At 54.0% G+C, this 10744-nt stretch overlaps 1 protein-coding gene across 3 annotated transcripts; it reads right to left on the bottom strand.

Moving 5' to 3' along the window:
* Nucleotides 1-1083: 1083 nt before the first annotated feature.
* On the bottom strand, nucleotides 1084-10074 carry NEFH (neurofilament heavy chain). Of its 3 annotated transcripts, none has more exons than XM_045534415.1 (5): nucleotides 9134-10074; nucleotides 6762-6961; nucleotides 5302-5426; nucleotides 2913-3675; nucleotides 1084-2834 (listed from the first exon to the last, which is right to left on the bottom strand). In XM_045534415.1, the coding sequence occupies exons 1-5, from the start codon at nucleotides 10005-10007 to the stop codon at nucleotides 1683-1685; spliced, it is 3114 nt and encodes a 1037-aa protein (XP_045390371.1). In that variant the 5' UTR covers nucleotides 10008-10074; the 3' UTR covers nucleotides 1084-1682. The 3 variants fall into 3 exon arrangements, with proteins under 3 accessions (XP_045390371.1, XP_045390372.1, XP_045390370.1); XM_045534416.1 differs by having other exon boundaries at nucleotides 1627-3098; nucleotides 3213-3675; nucleotides 9134-10007; XM_045534414.1 differs by having other exon boundaries at nucleotides 1627-3675; nucleotides 9134-10007.
* Nucleotides 10075-10744: the final 670 nt, after the last annotated feature.

The raw sequence follows: 10744 nt of genomic DNA, 5'->3' as shown, positions 1-10744 counted from the left end.
CGCCTCAGCCTCCCAGAGTGCCAGGATTACAGGCGTGAGCCACCATGCCCTGCCTGCAAAGAGGGGTATTTATTGGCTCAAGGAATGGCCAAGAAGCTATGGAAAGGAACAGCAGAATCAGGGACTTGAAATCTACCGTGACTCTCTAGGTATCTGCTCTCTGTCCATCTATCTCACTCTCTCTGTTTTTTCCACCAGGCTGGAAATATGGTGGTCCACAGCTCCTGACTCATCCTCCCACCCTCCAAATCCCAGAAAGGGCTGCTCACTGGCTCAGGTGGTGACAGGTGGCTATCCTTGGACCAGTCATCACTGACCAGGGGTATAGGGCAATTAGAAAGTATGGTGGCTCCCTGAGAACGACCTCATTGGGGCAGGGGGAGAAGTAATTTCCAGAAGTGCTAAAAAAACAGAATAAGGCACTGTGACAACCCGAAAGTTAGCAACTGCACAAGGATTTTACAGTAAAGACCCTATGTAAATCTACAAGAGAACCACAGCTTTCAAAATCATGGCCAGAGAAGCCCACTGCAGGCCAATTAAGTTCCCAGTACAGTAGGGACTTTAACCTTTATTACAGGTGAATTAACTACATCTGGCCCCTCATTCAGAAAGCTCATCCCTCCTTACAAAAAGGACACACGCAGAGCCCTGTAAATAGACTGTTCAAAGTTCTCCCGGACCTCACCTGTTCTGAAACTCTGGTGTTCATTGGAATCAATGGGAGTTGGTGAAGTATGTGTCATCTCAGTACACGGTTCAGTGATCTAGGATGGAGTCAAGGAATCTGCATTTTTATAAGGATCTCAGGTGTTGTTGATGAAGATGATCCAGGGACCACACTGAGGAACCACACACCAGGCCATCTGTCCACAGACCATAAAAATAAAGCACCTAGCACATTGCCTGGCACATGGTGTGTGCCCAGGAAATGCACTAGAGAGCCCAGCAACTGGGCCCAGACCTGCAAGAGAACTCTGATGCTCACTCAGTCCCATGCAGTCCTGGGCGTGACATCTAGACCTCCCCTGCCCCTGCCCCAGCCTTCCCAGGGGAGAGAGAATAAAATGACAGCAGCAACAATTTCATTTTATAAGCACTTGGTTTTATTGCACAGAAGCAATTGAAAGTGGACTCCAGTGGAAAGTGCGCCCTGGCGTGATTCAGTGGCCAGTGCCCGGTCCCACCCACTTAGCTCTTCCAGAATCGAGAGCTCTGGGCAAGGGCTTGACCACTCCTTTGGAAAACAGAAGGCATTTGGGAATAGGTTAAGACATCTCAAGCATAATGCATTTCTAACTGCTCATTCATTATTGCGGTCATCTGTCAGTTGCACATAGAGGAGATAAATGCACTTATTGGGAAAGAAGGGGGCAGTTTTTATAGTCAAGTATTTACGTGTAGCATTCGGCATGTATCACATTCGGCTACGTAAGCTATCATAACATAATTGTCCATCGCTGGGGAGGGTTGGGGTGTAGGGGGCAGGGAGCTAGGAGTGCCCTCTCTTGCTAACATATTGCTAACAGAAATTCCTGTTTGGTGAAGGAGGGCCCGTCATCCAAGCAGAGTTTCTTCTTACATAAAGAAGAGAAAAAAATGAAAATTCATTACACTGACCCTTAAGCTCCGGGACCCTCCTGAGTTTCTTTGGCTGTTCTGGACGTTTCTTCCTGGCTGCCTTACTTCTCTCCCTTGGCGGCCTTGTCTTCTGTCACCTTCTCTGCAGGCCTGCTGTCTTTTTGGTCTGTGCTAGAGGACTTTTCAGCCTTTTCTGTCTTGGGTTTGCTGGGCGTGGGGGCCTCCTTGCCCGGCTCCTTGGAGGGGGTCTTGTCCTCCTTGGCTTTGGCTTCCGTTTTGGGTTTCTCCTCAGGCTTCTTGGCCTCTGCGGCCTTCTCCTCCTTGGCCTCTTTTTTCTCCGGTGCTGCTGGTGTCTCTTCCTTCTTCAGCTTTTCTGGCTCCTTCTCTGCCGGTTTGCTGGGTTCTTTGGCCTTGGCATCGTCTGCTTCCTTCTTGGCCACCTCAGTCTTCTCTTTGGGTTTAGCCTCTTCCTTTGCTTCGACCTTAGCAGGAGCTTCCTTCTCTGGGGTCGCCGCTTTTTTCTTATCTTCAGCCTCTTCCTTCTTGGCTTCAGCTTTGGATTCTTTGGGCTTTTCTACAGCAGGTTCCTTCTCCTCAGCCTTGGGCTTGGGAGCCTCCTTCTTGGGCAGCTCGTCTTTCTTGCTGTCCTTCTCCTCAGGTTTTGGTGTGGCTGGAGCTTTCTCTCCCTCCGCCTTCTTTGGAGCCTCCTTGACTTTTGCCTCCTGGGGCTTCTCCTCCTTCACGGGGGACTTCACCTCTTCCTTCTTTGGGATCTCCTTCTCAGGGGCCTTGGCATCCTTCACAGGAGATTTGACCTTCTCTGGGGACTTGACTTCCTCTTTGACAGGGCTTTTGGTCTTCTCGGGGGATTTGATGTCTGCAGGGGATCTTGCTTCTTCCTTCACTGGAGTCTTGGCCCCTGGCGACTTCACATCAAGAGTCTTGGCCTTCTCAGGGGACTTTGCTTCTTCCTTCACTGGGGACTTGGCCTTCTCGGGGGACTTGACCTCAGCTGGAGATTTTGCTTCTTCCTTCACTGGGGACTTGGCCTTCTCAGGGGACTTTGCTTCTTCCTTCACTGGGGACTTGGCCTTCTCAGGGGACTTTGCTTCTTCCTTCACTGGGGACTTGGCCTTCTCAGGAGACTTTGCTTCTTCCTTCACTGGGGACTTGGGCTTCTCGGGGGACTTGACCTCAGCTGGAGACTTGGCCTCTTCCTTCACTGGGGACTTGGCCTTCTCTGGAGACTTGGCCTCAGCTGGTGACTTGGCCTCTTCCTTCACTGGGGACTTGGCCTTCTCTGGAGACTTGGCCTCAGCTGGTGACTTGGCCTCTTCCTTCACTGGAGACTTGGGCTTCTCAGGGGACTTTGCTTCTTCCTTCACTGGGGACTTGGCCTTCTCAGGGGACTTGACCTCAGCTGGAGATTTTGCTTCTTCCTTTACTGGGGACTTGGCCTTCTCAGGGGACTTGACCTCAGCTGGAGATTTTGCTTCTTCCTTCACTGGGGACTTGGCCTTCTCAGGGGACTTGACCTCAGCTGGAGACTTGGCCTTCTCTGGAGACTTGACCTCAGCTGGTGACTTGGCCTCTTCCTTCACTGGGGACTTGGCCTTCTCTGGAGACTTGACCTCAGCTGGTGACTTGGCCTCTTCCTTCACTGGGGACTTGGCCTTCTCTGGAGACTTGACCTCAGCTGGGGACTTGGCCTCTTCCTTTACTGGGGACTTGGCCTTCTCTGGAGACTTGGCCTCTTCCTTCACAGGGGACTTGGCTTCCTTCTCTGGGGATGGAGCCTCTTCTGCTGGGGGAGACTTTGCTTCTTCTTCTCCCTCTTCTGCTTTCTCCTCTTCTCCCTCCTCCTCTTTGGCCTCTTTCTCCTCTTCTTCAGTCACTTCCTCAGTCACTTGGATCTCCTCTGTCTGTTCCTCCACAATCACTGTTTCCTTTTCTGACTTTTCTACCACCTTGATCTTCTCTTCGCTTTTGACCTTTATGTGAGTGGACGTGGAAGGGATTTTGGGGAGTCCTTCTGGAAGGGAGAAAGGACTCGGGCCAAAGCCAATCCGACACTCCTCACCTTCCAGGAGTTTTCTGCAGAATGGATAATGGATCAATTACTATTTACTCAGAGCAGATTCAATGGTTTGGGGTCTTCCTAGATTATCCTGAAGGGCAATGACACCCAATAATTTGGACTTTGGTGGAGGAAGGAATGTGAATGGTGGGCATTATGAGATTGGAGAAAGTCACTCAGCGAGTCATCCCAGGGACCACCCACAACGTACACCCCAGTGGGGTTGGTCTTATTTAATGCAGGTAAGGCTAGAACTTCTGAAATCAAACAACTTTTTTCCCCCTGAAAACTGGCACTCAAGAGAGAGCGCCTACCTTAACAAAAGTCACATTTATCATCCCTCGACTAAAATGTTACTCAGGAGAAAGCTGGGAGCCTGAGAAAACAATTTCACATTTATACATTGGCATTTAAGAGATCCTAGAGTGTTCCCATTTGAATTTCAAGGGTCTCCTGTTATATTATCATCCTTTGAGTTTTAGGATTAGGGCAGAGGCAGCAGTTTCTCCTCTTAGCTTTGCTACCCACTAGATGGGTGACCTTGGCCAAGCCATTCCAATTTCTTTAAGCCTCAGCTTCCTCTATGCCAAAAGGGGGGTCACAGGAGTCCCTACCTCAGAGAGTTGTTTCAATGAGATAGTGAATAAAAAGGACTTGGAGGAGTGCCCGTCTCAGCGCAGGGGTTACCCCTGCAGACTAGTGCTTCCCAAATTTAACAGCACACAAATCCTCTGCAGATCTTGCTGAAAGGCAGATTCTGACCCAGCAGGTCTAGGGTGGGGCCTGAGTCTGCCTTTCTAGCAAGTTCCTGGATGATGTTAATTCTGCTGATGCACGTGCCACACTCTGAAGAGCAAGACTACAGACCACAGCCAGGAGGTGGGAAGCCACAGGTCAGCAGTCAGCAACAGGGACAGGTCCTCGTGGGGTCAGCCCCACTCCTTACCCCTGCTCCCCTGGGAGGTCTTATCCTGGGACTGGCTTTCTCATGGCTGCCATTTACTAAGGGCAACCTCTGTGGCAGTCCATGGTACCTGTGTTACCCAGATTAGCTTGTGAATGGGATTAGCTCATCCTCCCAACAACTGGGCATTCTTATCAACTCCATTTTCCCCCTAGGAAATGAATGCTCAGAGAGCTAAGAAACTCTAAAAGACAGAGTTGTAAAGGCCCCTGGTAACTCAAGTACTTTTTCTCCCACCCAAGCAGGCCTCCGGCTGGCTGGATTTGAAGAGGGGATGGAGCTTTTTAACCCTCTGAATCACTGTTACAATGAAAATAAGTCACTTTCAAGATTTTTGTCTCTCAGAAAGAATGGTGGTTGCCAGAGGCTGAGGGAAGGGGACAGTGGAGAATTTTGTTTAATAGGTATGGAGTTTCACTTTGGGATGATGAAAACAGTTCTGGAGATGGATGGTGGTGATGGCTGCACGACAATGTAGATGTACTTAATACATCCGAACTATATACTTAAAATGGTTAAATGATAAACTTGATGTTATGTATAGTTTACCACAATTTAAGAAAAAGACTTTTGTCCTTAGGACAGGCAGGCTGCCTAAATGGGGGCTTGAAACCGAAGGCTTAGCACCCCATAAGATCAGAAGGGCTCCCCACCATGCAAAGGCCCTGGCCCACCTCACCTGTAAGCGGCTATTTCAATGTCCAGAGCCATCTTGACATTGAGCAGGTCCTGGTACTCTCGGAGCTGGGCTGCCATCTCCCACTTGGTGTTCCTCAGCTCAGCGTCCAGCTGCTGAATGGCTTCCTGGGGACAAGAGATCACACATGTCACGTGCCAGCCAGCACCTGGCCCTCCGTACCATGGAAGCTGGGGCTGCCCATGCAAACGGGAGCAGCCCTGTCCAGCCACCCTTGTTGGGACCAACCCCCACCCTGTCAGAGCTGCAGCGTCCTCATTTGTAGATGTAGAAAAATCTGGAGCAAAAAAATATATGATCTCAGGCTGGGTGTGGTGGCTCACGCCTGTAATCATAACACTTTGGGAGGCTGGGGCAGGAGGATCCCTTGAGGTCAGGAGTTCAAGACCAGCCTGGGCAAGAGTGAAACCCTGTCTCTACTAAAAATAGAAAAAAATTAGCTGGGCAACTAAAAATAGAAAAAATTAGCCAGGTGTGGTGGTGTGGGCTTGTAGTACCATCTACTCAGGAGGCTGAGGCAGTAGGATTGCTTGAACCCAGGAGTTTGAGGTTGCTGTGAGCTAAGCTGACACCGGAGCACTCTAACCCAGGCAGCAGATCAAGCTATCTCAAAGAAAAAAAAAAAAGATAAAAAAAAATATATATGATTTCAGCCTGGGGAAAGATCTGGAATGAAATATATCAGATGTCAATGGTGGTCATTGCTGGTCTGGTCGGTGGGATGATGGGAGAACTTTTACAGATCTCTGAGCTTAGAAAGTGCTCGGCGGGAGTAGGGCCTTGTCTGCTTTTGTGCCCCAGTGTTTCCGCAGTGTCCCCAAGTTCCTGCCCCATACTCAGGGCTTGGTAAGCATCTGCTGTTGATGACTAAGACAATACACAGAAGCACGTTAAATACAGGTTGAAACTTCTCCCCTGACCCCAGGCCCACTGTGGCTACTGCTTAAACTGAACTATTGTGGCCAATTTTTATTTTCTTTTTGCTTTCTCTATTTGGTAATTTTTCTACAATCATCATGTATTATTACTTGCACACTAAATTCTCTGAAAGTGATCTTTTCTCTAACTGTTGTCTTTAATAGGAGGAATCTGCCAAGGCCTCTCCCAGGCTACCCACAGACACTAGGTACTGTTTACCAAATGCCCACTGTGACCAGGACTCCACGGAGCACGTTCCCAGTCTTCTCACTCAAAGTCTGTCTATCTCTTTAACCTTGACAGCTCTGCAAAGCGGGAACTCTTTTTTTTTGTTTGTTTTTTGTTTTTCATTGCAGGGAAGGAATTCAGATTCAGAGAGGCAGATAACTTTCCTAGGGTCACACAGCTAGATGGTAATCAAGACCTTAACCACTACCATCCAGCTCCGAGAGGGGCAGTAACTTGTCCAGTAACTGCCTCCAACCAGTTGAGGCAGTCTGGCTCTCTGCCCTGTCCCCACCCACCTGGTAGGATGCAATGTCGGCCTGATGACGCTCCTCCAGCTCAGAGCGCTGCCTTTCCAGCGAGTCCTTGGTGCTCTTCAATGTTTCCAGCTCTGTGGTCCTGACCTGCAGCTGGCGCCGGTACTCAGTTATCTCCTCCTGCGCTGAGCGCATGGCGTCCGTGTTCACCTTGGCCGCCTCCGACAGTCGGTCCAGCCTCACTGGGGGAGAAGGGGACAGGATTAGACACACCTAGATTGAGGTTTCAGTGCCCAGATCCAGATGACACACATGGGTTGAGGACCTACTGGGTACCAGGTGTCATCCGCGATGCTTAACTTTGTTTTTTTCTTTTTTTTTTGAGATCGTCTCGCTCTGTTGCCCCGGGTAGAGTGCAGTGGCATCGTAGCTCACTGCAACCTCAAACTCCTGGGCTCAAGGGATCCTCCTGACTCAGCCTCTCGAACAGCTGGACCACAGGTGTGCACCATCATGTTCGGTAATTTTTGTATTTTTAGTAGAGACGGGTCTTGCTCTTGCTCAGGCTAATCTCAACTCCTGAGCTCAAGGGATCCTTCCGCCTCGGCCTCCCAGAGTGCTAGGATTACAGGCGTGAGCCACCGAGCTCGGCCCTGGATGCTTAATGTTACCTATCCTGTGAGATAGGCAAGTGACTACTACCCAAGGCCACCCAGCTAGAGAGTGGCAGAGCCTGGGGTTCAAATCTAGTATATATCTGGCTCCCCCAACCTGGGATCCATAAACCCTGCAGGGCAGAAGAAGCCTCATTTCTGGTCTTAATGCCTGGTCTAACTCCCCAGCAAGGGCCTGGCGTGCTGGGGGGTTCAGATGTGAGACCTGGCCCATGGGGGTTAGCTCTGAGGTAGAGGCTGGAGGCTTGTAGCTGAACAAGTTAATGAGCCTGTGACCTTTGGAGGCATGAGGATGAGCAATCGGGTCACTATGTAGCCACAGTTTCTTCTTTGCAGGTTTCTGCGCAGAGCCCAAGGTCACTGCAGAGCCTGAGGCCTGGGTGCCAGTCCTCTGTCTCTTCCTCCGCCTGACTGTGCGTTCTTTAGCATAGGAGCCCCTGAGCCAATGGCCGCCATACCCTGGCTTCTGCCAGCAACCAGCTACTGGTTCCCAAAAGACCTCTGGCGATCAGTGGAGGTCTGTAGACTGGTCTACCTCTCCTGAAAGTGAACTTTCTGAATCCCCAGATAGTGGCACCCAAGGCCTGGGTCTTGGTAGGGAGGAAGGAGGGAAGCCAGCTGAGTAGGCCAGTAAGATTCTGGTGTGGTCTGCCCATGTGAAGGGCAAACCCAAGAGAGGTTTGCCCTTGTGGCAGAGATGGGGGAGGGGAGGGGATCGTTTTGTCACTGCAGAGGGGTGGAAAAAGAACAGGAAAAGCCATGCAACCAAATCCTAGCTTTCCTAGCTGGTGCTGGCAAAGACATAGCAAACATCCAGGTGGGTGAGGATTCTCACCTACTGTGGATCGCAGACCCGTTGGAAAAATCATTGAAGCCTCTGCACTCTCTCCCAAGAACAATGCGCAATTTTACAGTTTTAGGAGAGATCATAGAACTCTCCAGATTAAGAAGCTCAGTTGGTCCACCAGGCTTTTTCAACGCAAAAAGCAATGGAAATCCCATAGGGCAAGTATTAGTCAAGGTCATCCTGCAGCTGCAGTCTAGCTGACTCAGGGCTGCAAGGAGTTGGGGGAGGGGGTGGACTTGGGAGGCTCCCAGCTTCCCTGAAGGAGAGAGGGGACATTAAAGGGCCCATCAGCCCCAACAGCAATTGGTTGTGGTGATGGTCCCCCCCTAGGAAGAAAGGATGTGAAGATGTCCTGCCCCACCCCACAGGGAAGATGAGGGTGGGGACTCTAAGCACTGAGCAGATAGTGGGGAGGAGCCTGGTAGGCGTCCAGGAGAATGGGGTCTCCTGCAGGGTGCAGGAAAGGGACACTACTTTGAAGGGCGTAGAGTCCCAAGGCACTAGCGGACCAGAAGCCGGCGCCGCTTTGGAGCAGGAGGGGGAACCTGTTCTGTCCTTGATAGGAGAGGGGCCTCAAGGTGGGGTCGCCTAGGCTTGGGGTGGAGAGCAGGGAGGCAGTACAGACACAAAGACTCTAGGGGAGGACAACCAAAGGACAGCCCAGAGTTGCGGGCATCCCACAAGAGGCCCAGAGTCAATGTGCTAATTAGTGGCATGCGCTTTGCAGAGGGAAGTTGAGCAGCGCCGGTCCAGCGGACTTCACTCACGCGGAGTCCCACAGCACCACCCCGCCCCACCCCAGTCACGCTGCCCGGCCGCTCGCCGCGAGGTCAGCAGGGGGCGACCCTCCCACCACCACCCCGCCCCCCTGCCGTCCCCGCGCGCCTGCGCACCTCGGAACCACTCCTCGGACTGCAGCGTGCTCTGCACCGCATGGCCTTCAAGCTGCGCGCGGATCTCACGCAGCGCCGACGTCACGTCGCACTTGAGGGCGTCGCGCGCGTCAGCCTGCGCTTGCGCCTGGGCGGCGCCGGAGCCCTGGATCTGGCCGAGCAGCTCGCCCACCTCCTCCTGGTGGTGGCGCCGCAGGTAGCCGCACTCCTCCTGCAGCGCCTGCGCCTTCTTCTGCAGTTCCGCGCGCGCTGCCTCGGCCTCCTGCGCGAAGCGCGCCAGTGCTCGCGCCGCGGCCTCGGCCTCCTCCCGCTGCCGGGCCTCGTCGTCGAGGCGCTGGCGCACGTGCGCGATGTCCTCGAGGAGATGCTCCTGCTCCAGGCGCAGCTGGCCGCGCGCCGCGCCCAGGCGCAGCACGGCCCCGCGCATCTCGCGCACCTCGCGCTCGTACAGCTCGCCCATGGCGGCGCGGCCCGCCTGCTGCTGCCGCAGCGCCGCCGCCTCGCCCTCCAGGCTGCGGTTGTGCGCCTCCAGCTGCCGCACCTTGTCGATGTAGCCCGCGAAGCGGTCGTTCAGCGCCTGCAGCTGCTCCTTCTCGCTGCGCGCCGCCGCCGCCGCCACCACGCAGCCCTCCGGCCCGTTGCTCAGCGTGTCTAGCGAGTCGGTGCTCGAGGTGGCCGCGCCGCGGAAGCGGCTGGGCGAGGCCGACACGGAGCTCACGGACGTCCGCGTCCACGAGTGGAAGCCGCTGGAGGAGCCCGAGCGCGTCCCGCCCGCGCCGCCCTTGCGGGTCAGCGCGTAGTGGAGACCGCCGCCTCCGTGCAGCGGCGCGAACGGGGCGCCCAGCAGCGCGTCCGCGCCGCCGAAGCTCATCATGGCCGGAGCAGGTGCGGGCCGCCGGCGGAGCCGGAGCGCGGGGCCAGGACGGGGCGGGTGGCACTGCGGCAGCACCGGGACGCTGGCTCTTTTATAGTCGCTGCGGCCCGGTCCAGCCCCTTGGCAGTGAGGGGGTGGGGAGGAGGGCCCCGCCCTCTCCGCCTCCTCCCCTGCGGCCGGGGGCAGACTGGCTCCGCCGCAGTGAGAGGGGCGGGGCAGGGGGAGCAAGGAGTGAAGGGGAATCGACGCGGCGTCAGAGGAGACCCCCGAGGTGGGGGCAGTGGGTGGAGGACTCCTGGAGTGGACTAGTGAGGACCTCCGGGTGCGGTTCTGAAGACCCTGCCAGTCAGTGTGTTGGGAATAAGAGAGGGGGCCCGAAGTAGGGAGAGGACAAGGAGACCCGATAGGAATAGGGGCAGGGCGCTCTCGGGATGGAGTGATGAAAAACTCTGCAGTCATTAGGATGAGGGGACTCCTGCATCTTAGGGGACACAAGACTTTCCTAGTATTTAGAGAAGCTCTCAGGATAGGGGGTGCAGAGACTCTGCAGCCTCCCAGAATAGGGGAGCAAGGCAATCCTGAATGGGGGCATGGATGCAACAGAAGGTAGAGACGGGGGCTACTGACCAGAGGTACAGTGTTCTAGTTGCGCTAGAGGAGACTTCGGGAGAGGGCTCAAGAAACTCCGCACCAGCTCTAGAATAGGGGAGGGGGACATGGAGTTGGGGAGGATGGCG

The sequence above is a fragment of the Lemur catta genome, chromosome 21 (assembly GCF_020740605.2).
Source record: "Lemur catta isolate mLemCat1 chromosome 21, mLemCat1.pri, whole genome shotgun sequence".
Classification (NCBI taxonomy): Eukaryota; Metazoa; Chordata; class Mammalia; order Primates; family Lemuridae; genus Lemur; species Lemur catta.
This window is presented reverse-complemented; position numbering and strand designations above follow the sequence as displayed.

Excerpts from the sequence above, each read along its gene's own strand:
- NEFH (XM_045534414.1), bottom strand. The coding sequence starts at position 10,007 with ATGATGAGCTTCGGCGGCGCGGACGCGCTGCTGGGCGCCCCGTTCGCG. Across the intron at positions 6,962-9,133 it reads GTCCGAGGAGTGGTTCCGAG|TGAGGCTGGACCGACTGTCG; the intron begins GTGCGCAGGCGC and ends CTTCTCCCCCAG. Across the intron at positions 3,676-5,301 it reads ATTGAAATAGCCGCTTACAG|AAAACTCCTGGAAGGTGAGG; the intron begins GTGAGGTGGGCC and ends TCCATTCTGCAG.